The sequence below is a fragment of the Neodiprion fabricii genome, chromosome 6, assembly GCF_021155785.1.
Source record: "Neodiprion fabricii isolate iyNeoFabr1 chromosome 6, iyNeoFabr1.1, whole genome shotgun sequence".
NCBI lineage: Eukaryota > Metazoa > Arthropoda > Insecta > Hymenoptera > Diprionidae > Neodiprion > Neodiprion fabricii.
Window position 1 is genome coordinate 5,196,860 of NC_060244.1, and position 20,387 is coordinate 5,217,246.

The window sequence follows — 20,387 nt, forward strand, 5'->3', positions numbered from 1 at the left end:
TTTTTCATACTCTTTACGGAATGCGGTGTGCGTATGATACCGAATGTTACAAACCGTCACAGGCTTTTTCTTCAAATTATAATGTAATAAAAATAACAATTTATATCGCCTCGTCGGTAAAAAGTTATTGTTATTAATATCATATACATATGCTGTATATATGTATATACGTAAATATACGCAGATACGTCGATAATAAGCACGTGTAACAATTGTGCGTATAGAAATATTATTGATAATGGCGTACAATTTGGTAAAACCTATGCGATATGTACATAATTAATTGTATAACAATACAGCCATATACATAGTACTGGATATCTGAATTATATAATACATCGATCGTCAACTATAGATAATTATTTGCAATTTTATACAATATTATCATCAATTTTGTGTATTGATCAGCTGCCTTCGTAGATGAGAAAGATTTTTCAATCTGTATTCTATAATAATTGTCTGATATCGGAGTTGCATTATCAAACGATCATCGATTCGACAAGTCCGTTTGACACTTGGCGATGAAAAATTCGTCATGCAGGAATCCGCTCCGAGTCACCTGAAGTTATTATTACGATATGCATAATTATCGTTCGATTATAATTTATTGTACGTGTACATTAGGGTGGTCCTTAATAGGCTTGTTTTCGAATCTTCGTGCTCCCAAGGGCTTGAACGCTTTCAAATTGATGGAAAAAAATTCCCTGATTATTTAATTTCTCCGTGTCAACTCTAAGATAATCCGCTTTGTGATCAAAGTAGAAAATAACATGGAAAATACTTTTTTTGCTCTTTGAAATTGTATAAGTTGTTGGACGAATACACCGACAGTGATGGAAAATACTATGTATTATATTTTATGACACTAACAATTTTATGTAAATTAAAGTTTGAATCTTAATTAACACATGGGCGCTTTCATTTAGGAATTTTATGTGGAAGAGCTTTTTAAACGTAAAACGTTCAACTCTCTGCAAAAATATGTATTTTGAATTATTGTCGGTATTATTCGTCAACAACTTGTGAAAATTTCATAAAGCAAAACAAGTTTTTCCCACGTTATTTCTACGAGATACTTCGATCACAAACCGGACTATCTTCAAATTGACAAAGAGAGGTGAAATTTTCGGGTAATTTATTTTTCATCAATCTGAAATCGTTCAAGCTCTTGGGAGAGTGAAAATTAAACAACAAACCCATTAAGGACCACCCTGGTATACATGCTGATCGAATTCTGTAAAATTCACCTGAACTCTGCGCATCCACAGTCCTGGCAGCGCATCAAGGTGCGACGTGTCCAGTCCCCCGATGCGTTTTCATCCCTCGTTTCCGCGCCTCCCTCACAATCAATCGTAAAGGACCCTCGAATCATCCCCGGAACAGGAACCGCCCGACGAGCAGAGATGCAGAGCGGAAAAATAATAGCTCGGACTTCTTTGGCCCGAGATCGAGGTCTGCTGGTTCGGTAGGTACTGACACTGCATGTTCAGGTTATTCTGACCCTGACCTGAGATGGTCGACGGGGTCGATCCTGGACCAGGCCCAGGCGGCGGTCGCCAGGAAATCCGGACCAGAAAACCGTCCGCTTCGCCGTCGGCGCAGACCAATGGCGAGCCAAGACTTCCGGCGGTTCCGACTTTCTGATTGGCTGCCGTTCCGGGCGATGAACTCGGGTTTCCGCTGCCGCCGAGGAGGACTATCGAGGCGCCCCCGCTTCCCGTTGATTCTTGGAATCCGTTCGACCCGCAGCCGCTGCTAAACACGATCCTCCGCTTCGAGGAGGACTACTTCTGGAACAGGTATAACAGGCATACCGGCGAGCACGAGACGCCCGAAATCGACGGGTGGGGGTGAAAATAGAGAAAAATCAAAAAATAGAACGGTCTCGATGTGGAGTTTTTTACAAAAGCGATAAGCTTAATTTATAGAATTTTAACACGTGGCAAGCTGAAGCGTGGAGAAGTAAAACAATCACAGGATCGGAATACGGAATTCATGTTTCAACCTTTCTGTACTTTCAATTTTCTATGCTTGGATTACATTTCCAAGTCTTTGAAAATTCTATACTTTGGTCCTCTTATCAATCCGCCATTCTAGTTTTTCACCCCAACCCGAATCGATGGGTTGGAACACCGTAAGAGGATGATATCGAAGTAGGTGTTCATCGATTTGTTTTTATATTGAACTGATCCGTATTTTTCTTACTTCTTATCGACGTGAAATTTTTTTACGTGCTTTCAAAGTGTTTATTCAAATGCCGTTATTATCTACTGTGACGAGAGTTGAAACAGTTTAATTTTTGGAAATCAATTTCGAAAGAACTACTAATGCGATATTAATAATTCTTTTACCGATACTTTGTTTCAAACGTCGCTTCAAGATTGTTAAAAATCTAGTAAACTCGCTCGATTTCACTCTAAGATGATTCATTTCATTCAGAAAACAACTATTTTCTATCCTAATTCGCCTGTGGAAGAGGTGTTCTCTTTTTTTCATTATGATATTCGACGTTACCATTTTTGATCATAACCAATGTCGGGGCAATGTTGTAAAGTCGAATGGTTAACGAAGCCGATATGGCAAATAATTGAAGCGTTTCGGTCAATTTCTGAAATACAGGCTTGAGAATAGAACGAACCGTCGTAGAGTAACGTCGAAAGAATCAACTAATCGACATCTGATCTTTGGTATATAATTCGAGTATCTTCTATAAGTTTCGTTCATAGATTGATAATAAAATAAATCGGTGAATATTCTAAAGAGAAATGCAAAAAAAAAAGAAAAAAAAAAAAAAACTGTTCCTCTTAAAGTGAGAAAAATAGTTGAACACCCACTTCTGTTGCAGCCTTTCACGGCGATCTAACAAAACCCACCCTCGTGTTGTACGAGTCTACAATTTTCCCCTGCAAAACGAGAATTTCGTATTTTACGTCAACTTGACAGAAATCCGGACGCGTTGTTACTGATATTACTGTTTGTAACGCGTGTCGTTTGAACTGCGCGCGGAATTTCACTAGTTGGAAAGCGAACCCAGAGCTATACCTACGCCGGAAAAGTTTCGTCGGAATATCGGAGTAAAGATATGTAATAACGTGTACAACCCTCGTCACCCTCGCGAAGCGAAGGTGAACTCGCGTTAATTAGCACTCCTAGTGCGACTTCCGTGCTCGTGTAACCGAATTCCTGTTTATCGTAATTACACCGTGTCGCACTGCGGAGAGCGAGACGCTGGGAAACATCCTAGGAATAGATTCTCGTCAAGAATTCGCGGTGTTTCGACGGTGCGTATTAACTTCCAGGAGGTCTGCGTCAACCAGAGGGCTCGAAATAGTATCCGAAATTAATGAGACGGATATTCATAAGATGAAAAGAGGGGCACGTACCGGTTCTCGCCATGATGGATGCCCGCCCCAGGTAAATTGTAGAGTCGTTACCGCTCACCTCGCTGTTGGCCCCGTGATGCGGTCCGTTGCGCACGGCGCTTCCAGAACCCCCGATAGTTTCGTTTCCGCATCCGCAGTAAGCGCTAAACGAACAAAATTACCATTCCCCGTGATTCGTGGCTCGTGGTTTAATCGGGGGTGGAAAGTGGGAGGGGGAGGGCGGGGGGGGGGGGGGAGGGATAAACGGATCGGAACGCGGGAGGGTCGAGCAGCTAATTAAAACCCGGCCAGGCCCCTAATCTCGATTCGACAAGCTCCCTTTACCCCCAAGATCACCTCTGGTCGGGGCGATAAAGGGTGCACCGAAGGGGCGTCTTATAACAAGAGTTTATACGTTTGATTCCCGGGGTAATTGGTCTCCTATTTCCGTCCTCCTACCTCCAACATTCGTAGGACACGCTCTTCACCGCCTGTCTGAAGTTACGGTTCATGTAGCAGTATATGAACGGGTTGCAGCAGCTCGACCAGTAGGCCAGTAGTTGGATCAGGCTGATTCCAGTCCGTCCGACGATCTTGTAGACCATGTTCGGGGCGAAGAGGTACCACGTGTGAACCACGTAGAGCGGCGTCCAGCAGAGGAAGAACGTCAGCATCACCACGCAGAGCATCACGATCACCTGCGGCGAGAGGAAAAAAGGACTTGATTCGGTCGTGCGGAGGGCGTTAAACTAACCTCGTCCGACTGTTGATGCACTCAGTTTTAGACTTCCGGTTACAGACGGTCCACCGCACTCACCTTCTTCTTGGCCTCGATGCTCTTGTCCATGTAGTTGCTGCGTATCGCGTGTCTGCTAAAGGTGTAGGTGGTGTCGTGATGCTCCTCGCCGACGGAATTCTCCGACTCCTCGGCGTTCTCGGACTCGATCTGGATCCCCTTGTCGCGATGGTGGGCCGAGGAGGACAGCGCCGTTCCGCTCCTGCTTCTGCAGGCGACGACCCTCGGAGTTCCAGAGCTTGGTATCTGCACCTGAAAATGCGTGAGTGAAGATCGACGCTTTTTCCTCGCGTATTCGCAACTCGCGAATTAACAGCGTCAGGCGTCGTATTTGTTATACCGCAGTCAAAGGTCAGAGACGATCGACCCTCGAGTTATTGATACAGAAATTGGCACTTTGCGAGGATTTTCACAACGAGGAACTTTTGTCCGAGATAAAAATTTCATTCGAGTCCTCGGGGAGTCCCGGCTCCTTTGAATCTTAAGCGCCCTTGAGTACCGTCGTCAAAGGTGCCGGATGGAGAAAGAAAAAGGACACGAACCATGCCTCTCATTAGCCAGAGCTTCACCGCCTCGGCTCTTCGCCGTGACGTCACTTGTCGAGGCTTCCTCGACGCCCCGTCCTGGGCCAGGGCTCCTTGCGACGTCGTCCTTCGGACTCCTTGCAGGTACTCGGAGGACGAGAGAGATCTGTGCTGTCTGAGGGATGTGACGATCACCTTGGCGCTGTTGGTCTCGTTGCAGAAATTGGGCCGGCAGGTTCCGTTCACCGTGGCCGATGAGCTCGTCCGCTGGACTGGAGAAGATCGCCGGAACGGTTTTTAATCAGGAACTCGATAAGTCTCGTAAATAAACTCCACTTTCGCCTCGATCGTTACCCCTGATTTAATATCCCCTACTTATTCAACTTCCAAGCCCGGCTGCTTCGATGGGCCGATAAATTTCGTCAATCTCATCATCGTTCGCCGGTCGGTTTATAAACGCTGATCGGGACGATCGGGTTGCGGTAATTATCGAGGTCTCGAAGGTCGCCGCGAGCCCCTGTCGTAAAGTCTCAAGATCAAGGCGCGTCTGGGTTCAACCTTTTCCCGGCCCGAGAGGTCGCTCGTTAATCCCAATGAACGCCCGTAAGGTTGAGAAAAAAGCGGACGGACCCCGTGACGAAAATGAGGGGGCGGAAAATGGTCGCGATTAGAGAAAAATTTGATCCGAGAAAGGGATTCTTATCGCCGAATATCGGCTCCGTCCTCGCGAATGGCGCACTATTCGTTCGGATATTAAATTTCAAATTATTAGAAAATTGTCGTGATTTGGATTGACGGAAAAATTTTCGTAAAACGTTCTCCACGTCAGTGAAGTATCAATGGAATAATCAGACACACTTTTCTCGCAATAAGAACGAGAGTAAGATACCTCGACGACGAGCGAATCGCGCTGCTGGAAAGTATATATCGTGAGAAAAGTTATTTTCTTCTCGCGTAAAGAATAACCGGATATGCGGAAAGAACTGGAAACGATATGCATATACGTGTTACGGATTTGCGAGTGAAAAGTCGGATTTTATATGGCGGTTTTATGAAAAGTTTCACCGCGGAAGAACGCAAGTTCAGCGAGAGTTTGACGTCTCGAATAGCGGAAGTTCCGGAGTTCGGAGAATGAGCTAGTTTGTACTTCTCTGAATGTTACTCGCGAGAGGGAGTATAGATCGGGCGATAAAGTGAACGGAGTGAAAAAGTTTTGGCAAAAACGCACGCATCGCAAAGCTCGTATACTCACCTTGTCTCTGGCAGCTTGAGCTGTGCTGAATTTCGCGTCGTCGCAACTTCGTTACAATCAGCGAATACGCGAGCGTCATCATTATCAGAGGTATGATCAAGAGTATCACGTCCAGAAATATATTGAACGCTCTTTCCGCGGCGATGCTCGGCCAGTCTTCTCTGCATTTTTGTCGACCTGAAATATAAAGTCCGTTTGTATAATTATGGTAGAAACTTTTGCGAGTGCCAACATCATTAATTTTCAGAGTATAACGGTTATCCGACCCGCGTTAGAAATATTTTTTCATTATTTTATCAAAACCGAGAAACGAGTGTAAACCGTATAAAAAATAAACGCATAACACAACGTTATTCGCGACATTTTGCGGGGATATAAAGCGGGTGTGAAAAAAAAATGTTTTGCGACCTTTTAAATTTCCCGTCCCCTTAAATTTTCAACGACAATTACGTATTCGCGAAGAGATATAAAATTACGAGCAAGGAATGAGACGGGGATAAATGTTATATCGTATTATGCTCTCACGTCCGTTTCCCTTTCTTCGTATTCTCATCTCTATCCCTTCTTATTTTCTCTTCCATTTTCACTGGCACCCGAGGCCTCCCTCGGGGCGGTTCCTAAATCTACCTCACCTACGGGACTCGCTCGAAGAGAGATAGAGAAACAGCGCGATTCCTCGGGGAGCGAGGAACGGAATACCCATTTAATAATTCCACAAAAATTATCGCGAAATGTCACTGCGCCGGTGGTCATGCCGCAACGAAAACGCGACAGAAGATACAGGGAGTGAGAGATGGAGAGAAAAAACAGGGAAAGGGGGAAGTGAAAAAAGGGAAAATTTATCGCCGTTCGAATGGACGCGAGGCTTCCCAGGATTACACTGTCATAAACACGGTTATACCTGCGGCAGCTTTTTGCAAACGCTCGTATTGTGCGAGAAGCGAACCGGCGCTGCGGAAAATTCGCGAAACACGTGTATAAAGTCGTTGGGAAAATTGAATGAAACGGCGAGAAGGGGACGAAGAGAAGTTGGGCTGATCCTTACCGCCACTGATATCCTTCAGGCTCGAAACTACCAGGATAGGAGCGTTCCAGACGAGACTTGCCGCCCAGACAACCGCGATCATCTTACAGGCGTGACACCGCGTTTGCCAACGGCGCGACTTGAGCGGTCTGCAAATTGCGAAATATCTCTCCAGGGATATCGCGACCAGAGTCCATACGCTCACCGAAACTGAAACAGCTGCAACGAGACCAAAACCAGAGATTAGGGTCACCAAGTTTAACGAGGAACACAAGGATAAGAGCATTTCTCTCAAGTTACACGCTCCGCCATTATAATGATTACACCGGTCTGCAAGAATTTCGAGTCTGGGTTCTAAATGTCGAACTTTCATTTATATTAATTTTTTTAATTAATTTTATTTTGTATTATTTTAATCGATATAGTTTGCTTTTGTAGGAACCAGGACGATACTTTGAATTTTGAGAAAAACTACGTATTTTCTCAAACGTTTGTTGTAAGCAACAACTAAACAAACTTCAGTGTTGTATTTAAATCACTTTCATTCAATAATATTAGTTAACAATAAACGACAAGTGTAAAATAATTAATCAACAAAATTTAAAAATTAAGTAGAATGCGATCCTATGTTTCGAAGTAGTCGAGATCCGTGTTTGGTCGGACACGAGAAATCTCGGAGATTTCTCGGTGACCTTTTTATCGCGACCTGCGGCCGGTGAATAACGGATACGCGGAAAAAGCTTAATCCCAGTGCAAAGCTGCAGTGAAGGATACGATATCACGGCAAATGAAAATATATTCTCCGTTTTACATGATTCGCGAAAAACTTTGATGCGGGATAAAAAGTGGAATACGAGAAAACCACGGCAGGTATAACGGAAGGAATAATAAACAGGGAACATCGATTTCGCTGCAAGGATCAGTCGTTGAATCTTCCGCTTTTCCTGTTATTTGCACAAATATGAAACTACCGAGAATATCATTCTCGCAAATACGAGCTCGGAAAGGACTCGGCTGATTTAACCTTTGATGGCTGGTCTGGTTCCGTTTGGATCCAGCGGGTAACTCGGGAATGCCACTGGACGTGTTGACTATTGATATAAATAAATCATTCCTCTAAAAAACATCGAATTTGAAGAGAAAAATGCCGGCCCTGTGAAGACAAAGTAACTTTTTCAAAGCTATCAAAACGTAGCGAAAATTCAGATGATCCTAATTTTCTAAACGTGATTATAATGAAACAATTATTCTTTTCTCCGAATACAAGTAATAGCGAGAAGTTGATGCGAGAGAGAAAGAATATTAAAAATAAAAAAAAAAAAAAAACAAGAAAACAAACGACGTTGTTGTACCTACGTTATCTTGAAACGCAGGGAATTCACTCGCCTAGTGATCCCAGCAGCGCGTGGGGTTGTTTCCCTCGAAAATTTGTCAACCGATTTGCGAGGCGCTTGGTTTTCAAGGCAGCGAAATAACGCGGTGGCATATCCGCGGGACATTTAACACGCCAGAGGAAATTACCGCGAGCCGCGGTAACACTGCACGGATAACTTGGCAGACTCGAGAGCCTTGCACGCTTTGCACGAGCCACCGGGCAGGGAAAATTAATGTACCTTCATAGGTACAAGACCAGCTAGCTTATACGCGAATAATTCCCATCCCAACGTACAGGGTGCGTAATATATTCGATGTCAAGCGCAACTCCAGTGTCAGCTGATCTTTGATTGGTAGGCACCCGACGGTAGGATCGACGATGGTTCTGGAAAATCGACGTCGAACAGAACGATTACATAATTAATGCCGCGTTGTACCGGGGAATTTCTGCCTGTGGGTGGTCAGGGGGTATCATCGGAGGGTAAATCGCGGAGAACCGGAGGGTGGAACGAGCGCACAACATTTTTTGCGAGCATTTTTTTCCGCCCACTTTTCCCTCCCCGATCCCTGTTGCTTCGTTTTTTCCCCGTTGTCATGCCCGCCGCCTCGTAATTCTCGGAGCCCCTTCACCTTGTCGCTGTCACTTTCCCGCACCGTTTTCATCCCGTTTCACGGCTCGACGTTGTAGTCGGAGGCAAAAACTAACTGCGCGGCTTTCCGCAAAAACCACCCCCAGCCGCGTGGATCCTCCGTCTCCGTGCAGTTCCTCTCTCTCTCTCTCTCTCTCTCTACCTTCCCGTTCTAAATTTCCTTTTTCTCAGGGGCAAAACGGCCCGAGTTTTCAAGAGATATTCAAGTCTCTCTCTGCGGAGTCTGCGGAATTCATCCGCCGCCTCCCTCGGCCGAACTGTTGGCTGGGGTATCGTTAAGATAGCGCCGACCCGCGTCTCTCGCATCCAGTTTCACCGGGTCCTTCGGAACCGAGCAGTCGTCGTCCACCCCGATGCCGAGACGTCGTTACCTCCCCTCGGGACAATCTCGGAAGTCATCCTCGCGACGGGCAAGTACGCGGAAAATCGCAATCCGTTCGGTGCATTTCCTGCCGTAGGGGCGAGGGTTGATCGTCCTCCGAATTACCCGTCTTGACGAAATCTTTTAGGCGGCACGACACGGTGAGATTTCATCGCCTAATCCGGAGATTTGCACAGCCGGCGAGAGGAAGTTTTTCCCGTTCTCGTTCTCGAGAATTAAACTTTCTTTACGCGCGTCTAATTAATTACCTTATATATATATATATGTATATATACGCATAACGCACTTCTGCCTTGACATACCTACGCACATCCTACTAGCTATAGGTATACATCCCACGCGGAAACTTTGGAATTTACGAAACGACGGCGGAAAGCTGTTGCGGCGATGATTTAGAAGTCATAATTTTTTGAAAGGCTGCACGTGCCCTATAAACTACCTACTTGTAAGATAATAAAAAGTTTCTTTCGACGGGTTCGGTCTCTTAACTTTCAAGGCTTTATTAGAGACCTCTTCGTCCAGGCAGCCCCTACCCTTCGCCCTTCCGACTCTCGCAACTTCTTCAACTTTCGCGACGGAAAGACGAAGAAGTCAGCTCTCTTTCGCGAAAACGTACCTATACGAATCGAAGGATACAGGTGTATATATATATATATATATATATATATATATATATATATATATATATATATATATATATATATATATATATATATATATATATAGGTATACTTGTGTAGAATCATGTCTCAATTTTCCCCGTACGTCCTGCGTGGAATAACATCGTTTCATAATTGAAGCGAAACCCGACTCTCCGCAGGGAAATCGTGAATAAAGGAGGGGGGCGGGGGGGTGTCTCGACTCTCTTCAAAAATTATCTCACGGTAAGAATGACTTTTTTCGTTTTCTTTTGTTTTATTTCCACCCTTCATCTTCAAGCCCTCGGATATGATTCGAAATTTGAACGTCGAGAGACGTTTCTCGAGTTCGAATTAAAAAAAAAAAAAAACTTCTTTTTTCCCCTCTTTTTTTCGTCTTTTCTTTTGGTGAAACGTCACGACGAGACGCTCCGGGTTTACGGCCTACCAGCAGCAGATACCGAGGATTGCGAATTACGTCACTTTTGTGCAAACTCGTAAAAGTTGGAAAATCCGAGAGGTGGATACAGATAATGGTATACAAGGGGTGAACGGTCGGAGATCGATGGGGGATATGGCCGACTTTCGGCGTAGGTTCGCTTCGCGATAAAACCGGACTTTCAAAGGGATTCCCAGAGTTCGGCAATCAGTCGGAATTGTCGAGTAATCGTCTCATTGTCGGGCAGAATCGAGCGGCAAAGTGTGCGAAGTGCGAGGGTTGTAAAAGACGCGATCCGGAGGAACGGCGAACAGCTGAGGACGAAACTGGGTCAGCGGGGATTTCTTCATCCCTTTCGCAAACTTAATAACAAGAGGGACGCGTGCCGTCGAAGAAAATTAATTTGCGGAATTTGAACGCGCACGTATAACGCGGACAGCGCGTCGCTTCGTTCGTCCTTCCGATAAAAGAAGATCGATCCATATGGATCCCCCACGATTCATCCGTCGAGCCTTGGTCGACTTCCGGTCCTCGATTCCCGCGATTTTCATACAAATTCTCCACGAATCTCGACGACGTTACGGCGAACGGATCCAACCGAATTCATGCAAATTACCAACCGGGGAATAACGCTCACCGCCTAGCGCTTGACGCGAAGCTCAGAGTCGGGATTAATCACGGTTACATTAACGACCGCGTGGCTATGCACAGCCGCCCAGCGATCCGCGGGATCCTTCTTCTTCTTTTTTTTTTGTTTTTTTGTTTTTTTTTGTTTTACACCCCCTTACTTGGCCGCGATAAGACGCCGCTGGGAAAAGACGCCCCTAAATCTTTCGAATTGTCTCCGCTCTTCGACTCCCGACTCTGCAAGCTCTCTCTCCAATTTGTCCGTCTAGGCGTCTCAATGAAACGCGTTACGTCGCAGCTTATTCGAGCATTCCGGTTTCCACCTCTTCGTCATACCTACATCGCATTTTTCTCCCCGGCATCCGCAGCTCGGCGATAGTTATATTATTCCTCGAGTATTAGTGTACGTGTGTGTGTATATATATACACGTATACGTAAGCCGGAGGAGTGATCGAGGGTTCCACTACTTTTCTGAGTGCTACTTGATCCTCTTGCAAATAAAACGCAGACGACGCTATGGCCTCCGTCACCCCTTTCGTCCCCCGTCCTCGGTCTACGCTGTCTCATAAATCGTCCGTCTTCAATTTTACCTTCAATTTTTAGCACCCTGCTACAGCTCGAACTACTCCGCTGTGAAAATTTACTACCACGGTGAATATTTCTTAAACCCCAACCGTCCGTACTTCTGCACTCATCTTTCGGAGCAACAACGATCAATCGATATTAACGCCTCGACGTTATTCTAGATACGACACAGGAAAGAAAGAGAGAAGAAACATATTCCGTCGCAAAAATTTGGATTCGGTAACTTTCTGAGGATCTTTTCACTCAATCAATCGCACCATGAATTTCAAGACTTGAAAAAATAAAAATGAGGAAAAAAGTACAAATAAATTACTTCGTATCCATGAGTAACAAAATTCTTCTCTTTTTCTTTTTTTTTTTTTTTAACCGAACAACTATTACAAGCTATATTTCCAATCCACGAAATTTGTCTAAAAATTTCTCGTCGGATGCAGCGCGTTATTTCAGACAATTTGTTTTCACCGTAATCCACGCAACCTGTAGACGGATCAGGAGAGGTGCCGGGGTGTTGCAAAGCTGTAAAATGATGATATATCCCTGAAGGACGTATAAGGTAGCGAAAAGTTGTTAAGCCAAATCTCTCGTCTCCGTTGAACAAAAGGATTCTACGCTGACAAACAGACGGGTCACAATTACCGAAGAGAAAAGGGATCGCGGTATGCGTAGGAAGAGGGGGGGTGAAGGGAACGTAAGCCGGGACGTCGCCGTGGCAATTAAGAAAGTTGTCTAATTTAATCTATGGCCACGAGAGCATGAGTGGCGGGGTGGCGAAGGTGCGCGGCCGCATGGCGAAACGAACGTGAAATGAATAAAGTTGAACAGAGCCCAGAGTGCGTGTAAACAGATGGCATCTAGGTTTGCCTGGGTGTGTGGGCGTGTTTGCGTGCTTACAATACGTGTCATCTTACCTTGGAAGTATGGTATCAGCCTGCACATCGTCGTACCAAATACGAAATTCTTGAGCATTTGTCCCAGGAGAGTGAACGGAATACAAAAGACACCGAGCAGCAGGTCTGATAGAGCCTGCGAACAGAACATGAACTTTTCACGTGATTGAAAATGTCCAATTTTTCACTTACTGCCGTACGTTGTACGCGTATGCGTACGCAAAGGAGACGTCGCGACGTCCCGCGGCTCTCGTTCCTCACCATCGAGCTTTGGAACCCCTGGGATATGGAGAAGACGCATTTCTAAGTTTAACGGAATGCGAAATGAGCCGCGCCGATCGCACGGCTCGTTTTACAACCCCCTGACAAGGAGAATTACCGAACGTGCCCTTTAAAATTCTTCGCCGGTACGCGTCTGGCGTCTAACCCAGCTATCGTTTGCTTTTACGAGGGATGAGATTAAAAATAAATAAACCCACCCTCCCCCCCCTCCTACCCCCTCCCCTCGCCCCATCGAACAATTCCCACTTTTACACCGATCGCTGTACGTCGATCATGTCGCTTTGCAGACGGATAAAGCTCGACGCTTTAACTTGATCGGGCTGGAAATTACCGACGACCCTCGTCATCTCTAAGCACGTTATAAACAAACCCGGCTTAACTGTTTCTCCGTATCCGCGAGCGGGGAGGAAGACTTTTGAAGGGCCTCAAATTATCAGGATATAATTATATCCTCCTTAATAGTTTAGCGGGCCTACGACCTTACCGCACTTCATGCGGATCGACTAGGGATTATTGTTAGTCGACTTGGTTCCCGGTCTGAAACAGCAATGGCGTAATGATTGCCGGAAGTTAGGACTCGAACTAATCTAATTACGAGGTAATAACTTGCTCCAAGTCATGGCCCTTTGCTCCCAATGAATCGGAGCCTTGAACGCGAATTTCCTAACGTCGTTAAGTTTCCACCTGGGTGGAAATTCGCTCGAGGAAATCGTCTTCCGTCTCCCGAAAGATCGCGACGCATCTTTTCTCTATATATTTTTCTTTCTGTTTGATTTATTTTATAGGGTTTTTTTCCCCCCGCCGTCTGCGGTAAATACTAGCGAAATTTTGGGCGTAAACGATTTCAGCTCGAAAGATGTTGATTTAATTCAACAACTAGGTGATTTTACCCGCAGGCATCAGACTCGGGCGGAATCTAATTAACGTACCGATGGGAAATTGGTAAAATGTCGCAATTATAACCGTTAATTGGAACTGGCGGTAACAAGACTGTACCCTGTAGGAAAGATTACGAAAAAGCGACTACAGTCTCGCTGCAATCTTACGAGCAGGGAATAACGACTGCTAGTGCATTATTGTAACGACAGTCTGCAGTTTTACTGCCTGACACTTGTAAAATACAGCCAAGGTCTCAGTCAGTCTACCGTTTTATCGCTTAGCGCAATGCGCTCGGCTAGCGATCGTCGTAAATGAACAGCAAAAGCTGTGTATATTGTAGACAACTCTGCGGGAATTGTTGAAATTTCATTAAACCTCGTGTAACCCGGATAAACAAGATTGCTCGACGTAATCTACGGGGCGATTTGACTACCGCATAAAAATGTACAGTGCTTGAGTAAGGTGTTACGCGTAAAAAGGGTTTCGCGATATCAGTCAATGCAAGTGGAAAATTTTTGACGTAAATTTGAGAGAAGTAAATCAAACGTTCCGTCCCCGGTCAATTTTCAATCACGAAACGAAACCTCCGTTTGATACTTTGAGTGAAGAGAAAATAAAGGAGACGCACGATGTGTCGGAGGAATTGAATATGCAAGCGCGAAACCTTTGAGACCAAAACCCTCATTACTTCTGCAAATTTGATATTCGCCACCCTCCGATCCTCGTTTGGCTTCATGATTGTACGCGTGAACAGCGCATGCGGGTAATATCCCGAGTACGAGTTAATTGAACAGTTGAGCCAGACGTTGATTCGAGGTTTCAAATCTCTGGAAAGGGCGAGGGGCGAAAGGATTCTCGAGTCCCGGGTCTCCAATCCGCGTATCTAACCCCGACCGATTAAGCACCCTCGACTCGAGAGCTCTGTGAGAATTTCACCGAGAGAGACGAATGGCAGGATCGAGTAACAGTAGCGCAGTGAACGCGAGGAAAACCTCAGACAGAATTGCGAATTTTGAAAACGACGGTTCCAAGTCTGCGAAAATCGAGTCAATCAAACGGAATCTTGACGGACGGACGCAACAATTATCGAATTTTTCGTATTTAAGGGCGAAGATAATTTCAGTGAATTTCAGATCGACCGTTTCCAGGTCTGATCACGTATTTACTTTGTTCACTGATTTTTAAGTTTTCACGAGTCGTACGAACCGGGAGTTTTTCCACTGTGCAAACAATCTTCAGGGTAGTTACGGGAAAATATGTTACATGTTTTATTCATTCTTGTTTATTCGCTTTGACGGGAACAATCGCTGTTCTTTACATTTATTCAGTATTCTATTCTGCCTTCGAGTTTCTGAAAGCTGCGGCTGACATCCGGTTTCCGGCTCCTTATCATCGATTCCTGTATAAATCCCTTTGATCCGAGATGGCGTGAGACGGGACGGATTTCGGTACAGTTGACGAATACCCGGATATTATTCGAGGAGTTTGCCTTTTCTCCTCGCTTTGAGATGTATTAACGTCTTTCCGCTGCACGGGTTACATTCGTTGCGCGGAAATTGAAAAATATCCACACCGGTTTGCCGGAAGGGCACAGAGGCGGTTGTTTTATGACGATATAACGGGAGCGGGCAGCCTATAAACTGGGCTCTAAGGATTGACCGTAACGCTTAACCGGATTCCCCAAAAACGGAATCCTCTAATCTATCAGGATTTCATAGCAAGACCTTAAAACCTGCGATTTAACCTCGCCGGAGGGACGATGCTTACAGGCTTGCATCGATTGCGGGCAAAGCGAAGGGAGAAAGTTAACGACAAGAAAACAGCCCATTCTTAACGCGCGAAAGAAATGGCAAGACGCAGAAATTACTGGATATTCGTGCGGTAAGATGGAACGAAAGAGATAGACGGTACGATGATTGTTCAACTTGTGAACAAAAGTGACGCCGATGACTGCGACGCCGTCGGAGATCCATTGTTCTCTGTTTCTTAACCGCTGATATAGCTTCTTTTTCGCTATCAATAATCCGCAATGTAAAACCCCGCGATTCTGTTCCTACTAACGCATTCCTTATCTTCCGAGAGATTTATTAACCTCGCGGAGGAGTTGCAAAACCTGAATCACTCTCGTGTATGATTAGCGATTCCGTTGTTCTCGGGTAAAAAATGAATGAAAATAAAAAGAGACTGAAAGAAACTAATCTTCGGTTAATTTATCATCGAGATCGACGGATAATCCGCGAATTTCGTTAGGATTTCATGCGGGACTTATAACGGGATGATAATGACAAAGCGAAGGCTGGAAAACGCGAAATTTTCAACGGAGGCAAATTCGAAATTTAAATACGCTACTCAATCGAATTGTTTGAAATGATAAATATGAAAATTCAGACAATTGAGTCATACGCATGTAAACCCAAGTTATGCGATTCGTAAAGCATAAATTTACTGTCACCAACCCTTTTGCACATTTTCATTCCATAATCGATGTGATCCACGTCCGTGTCTTTGTTTCACCGGCACGCGTACGATCGTAATAAGTATAAAATGGACTGTTGATTGCGAAAAGAAAAAACAAATAACAAAAAAAAAGAGAAACAACGCACGTTTCTGTCGGAATCCGCGATATTCCCGGTGTGAGGATTTTCAATGAAGTAAGAAATTCTTTTGTCTTGGCGCAATATTTGAATATATAAATTCAACCCGATGTAGTACAAGAAGATCACAGGATGGCTGGTTTAATTTTTTTGTTGGGCATATTAGGCAATATATATATATATATACATATTATGTATAATTGTACATGTATATGATGATGAGCGACGAAACTCCTTTGCGATGTTTTTATACCCGCAGAAAAAATACGGGTATTTGTTTCGGTATGCTTATTTTATGTGTATAAGTATGTAGAATACCTTCCAAGCCTTATAAACAAGCTTTCATAAATTACGGAGAAACCGAAGGCGCCTACCCATAATTCCTTGCAGACTCTCCACGTCGGTGGGATTTTCATTTTTTCCTTCCATTCTCTTCACTCCCTCCGCCCTCCGTTCCGACAATGGTGCTTTCGATATCCACTTTTGGCCCCGGGGCAACCCCTGTTAAGTATATGAGAAGATATGGCTCCCCAGCACCGGGTGAAAATTCATTCTCTCACTCCCGAAGTTGACTTTCGAGCCAATATACAGTTACCGTGGGTTATTTCTCGGACGTGACAGCATGCCGGACGGATTTGTGCCGAGGGAAGGGAAGGCGAAAAAATCCCTACGGGTTCTCGGGAATTAACTTCCAATTCTGTTTATCGTTGCAAGCTCCCGTACAACTCTAAGCTTGTGCAAAAAAATGATTAATTCATCGTACGGTAGGTATATACGATCTTTGAATAGCAGAAATTCATGACGGATTGATAAGTCCGACTCGCTAATCGAGTTTCGTCTAGTCGGTAATATAATTCTCTGTCTCTCTCTCTCTCTCTCTCTCTTAGTTTGTTCAATTTGTACTATTTGCTTCGCGACACAATCCCGCTGTAAGAATACTCCGTAATCCTATCGCAGAAACGCTGAAAGAGATATCAAACAAAAAATGAATGATTGATGGAGCGGGCAAGCTTCTTGAATAAAAAGTGATACGAAGCCACTTGCAATCTTCGTCTCGAATCATCGATTTCCTTCGTGTATCAAGTGCACCGTTTTCTAATTTCGGGACGCGCACCGTATTTCTTCTAACTTTGCCTCCGCCTTAAAAAGTTTGTAAAGAAATAAGAGCAGCTGAAAATATCGAGAGGCAGAAAAACGGGGTGTTAACCACCTTTGAAAGGTGAAGTATTCGTCGATAAGTATACTTAGCGTGAAATATATTGACACGGTGTGAAAGCTTATAATCGTAATCCTTGAGTCGCGGAATCGGCGTTGCGAAAAAAAAAAACATAAAATAAAATAAAAAAATTAAAAAAAAAAAAACGTTTCTCAGACGATACAAATGGACCAAGACGTCTGATCTTTAAACATCCATTCCCTATCCACGTATAAGCCGGTATGAAATTCTTTCTCCATAATTCTGGCGAACATGTAAATACCTAATACCTACCTACAACATGAAGAGAAACGTAATGTAATCAGCCCGGGGCTTTCGTAATACCTAGCCTGGCTATGATAAGGGAACGGCGGTGTATCCGATAAATGACTTTCATCCGTTCGTGATCGAATCGCGCAGAGTAGGCTGGAACGATGGGAGAAAAGAAAAAAAAAAAAAAAAAAAACAACTGTGCAAGGGTGGGGGGTGCGAACGCGGGTAACGCTAGGAATATTTTTTCCGCCCCAAGTAGGTATTATATAAGGTGAGTCGAATCCGTCGGGTGTATCTTGAGCCGTATACGCGCCATCGAGACGTGTCAGAAAAGCAGTTGGCTGCTCTCAGGTCGACCCTCGCTCGCTATCTAAGCTTCGCCTCGGCCGGCGCCCCGCGGTTCAACTAAACGACACTTTCGGCGAAGCCTATAAAGAGGCCCGGAGTCCCAGACAAACCGGTGAATGCGAGTCTCTGCCCCGTTGCGGAATATATATATATATATATGTATTCGGATATATACATGTATATGTATATATGTATATGTGTGTGCATATACACACACGCGTACATGTATAATTAAGTCTTATCGCGCAGGACCCGGAGTATCTCATCTCCTTTGCGTTTCTGCCTGGTGTGTGCCGGCTTCTATTTGTACCCATCTCGCGATTAATTATAACTGCAATAATGATACGCAAAACTCGGCTGTTTTGCCTTATCGCGAATGGGGCAACAAAGCTGCCGTCCCACCACCACCCTCTTATCCTCCGACACGGTTCTTCGGAACATTTCGGAGCTTCTGAGAGTCACATACAACCTGCCGAAATAACCGGGTCCCGCAACCCCCACCCCATCCTCCTGTTCCTTACCGAAAATCCCTGAAATTTATCACCTTTTCAGCCCCCCAGCCCCCCCCGCCCCCCGGTCGGCAACCCCTTTTATGTCCCATTCCAGCGACTACTTTCCTCTCGCGCTTTATACGGCCACCCGGGAAAATCCCCTCAATGACCACGGTTCGATCCGGCTTCTGAAAATGCATTGATATCATTCCTATATCCTTTCGGTATCGCGTTCGTATTATTATTATTATTATTATTATTATTATTTTTATTACCGTTATAGACCGAACGAAAGGATCGACGTCATAAATGTTGTTAGCCACACGTGCGAAAGTGATCGAAGTTCGCGTATACCTGTAATATGCGAAAAGAAAAAAACAAACAGTATTGTAAGTATGATTTACTTTATTTCTTCGATTTCGTACGAAAATTTCAGCATATTCGCGCTGTTGAAATACGCGAGTAATACAAGCTTTTCAACATCGCGATTTTCTTTTAAATAACTCGAAGATTTTGAATACTACACGAGGAACGTAACGCGGAATGCTGGAGCAAAAAAATTACAGTTAACCCGGGGAAATTTCTTTGATGAAAATTTGTCTAGCACAGTTTCACCTCGCTGTAGCAAAAACATGGGGACAAAAAACAACGCCCGCCTCTTGAGCCTGGCGTGTGCGGTAAGACGACTTTGAGTTTTCAGCCCCAACTCCGTATATAAGACGGAGGGTTGAGGTAGTAATACTAATGCGAATAATGACAGTTGCGATGGTAAAAATAATAACGGTAATAGCGATGACGATGATGATAACAACAGTCGCGATTGTCTGCATCCGACGATGAGATAAGATCCCGGTCGAGGCTTATTGTCAGCAACAGGATCGTTTCGGAGCTGACCTCGTTTGGAGGAAGCCAAAGACATGAATCAGCCGGAGCTTTTTCGCGTATTTGCGGTGGCAATCTGTTACACAAGTTGGTGCGATCTCCCGCAGCGCAGCGGCACGTATATTCGTCTATTTTTCTTTATTCCTTTTTCTCCCGGCCTCCGCAGAATCCTCGGTATAAGCTGATCCTGATGGTGCCTTGGGTGTATCGGTGTTTTCGTGTCTGCGTGCCCGCGTGTTTCGTGCTTGTGACACGACACGGCCCGGCCTAATGAGCCGTGTGAACGAATTTATACCACTTGTCTTTTCCCAATCTCTGCAGCTTTTCTTTTCCACCCACTTGTTTAATCTTCTTTCGCCCCGGATTTGTCTTCAACGTTTCTTGCCCCTCCTCGTATCACAACACCGGCGAAAATTTCGTCGGCATTTTCACAAGCATACACGTATCTAAGAAGTTTTCGGTGGTTGAATCAAAAAAAAATCGTCCGTCGACTCGATTTTCCCTTAAATTTAATTTCCGGTTTTCTCAACTCATGCACCGTTCGCACTAAATATCAAAGTCTTGCACCTCGTTTCGCTGTAGGGAAAAAATTTCCTATTCACCTAGCGTCTCTACTTCCACGCTAGCGTTGTTATTATTATTAATATTATTGTTGTTGTTGTTGTTATTATTATTTTACACACGGATGCTGTCGGTCCCGGGTCTTTATCCCTTGCTCATCGTCAATGGAAATTGTATCGTGTATTATACAGTTGCCTTTTCAAACTTTCCCGAGAACTGCACTGGGATTTGCTGCGAGATAAGTCGCGCTGAGAGCGAAATGCGGACCGAATGCCCCTCTGTATGTATATATTCCCTCGACTCTGCAAGCACGCGTCTGCAAGAGCTTTTATCGTCGAAAG

At 44.7% G+C, this 20,387-nt stretch overlaps 1 protein-coding gene across 2 annotated transcripts in view; it reads right to left on the reverse strand.

Moving 5' to 3' along the window:
- Positions 1-113: 113 nt before the first annotated feature.
- Positions 114-20,387, reverse strand: part of LOC124185890 (cholecystokinin receptor type A-like) — a 42,115-nt gene continuing 21,841 nt past the window's right edge. The window contains exons 3-11 of one of the 2 annotated variants that reach the window (XM_046577132.1): positions 12,563-12,677; positions 6,980-7,177; positions 5,935-6,111; positions 4,701-4,954; positions 4,180-4,410; positions 3,822-4,060; positions 3,384-3,526; positions 1,248-1,787; positions 114-559 (exon numbers count right to left, since the gene is read on the reverse strand). In XM_046577132.1, the coding sequence (XP_046433088.1) occupies positions 1,756-1,787; positions 3,384-3,526; positions 3,822-4,060; positions 4,180-4,410; positions 4,701-4,954; positions 5,935-6,111; positions 6,980-7,177; positions 12,563-12,677 (1,389 nt within the window). In that variant the 3' untranslated portion in view covers positions 114-559; positions 1,248-1,755. Of the gene's footprint in view, positions 560-1,247; positions 1,791-3,383; positions 3,527-3,821; positions 4,061-4,179; positions 4,411-4,700; positions 4,955-5,934; positions 6,112-6,979; positions 7,178-12,562; positions 12,678-20,387 lie in introns of both variants that reach the window. The other variant, XM_046577131.1, reaches the window with a different exon arrangement.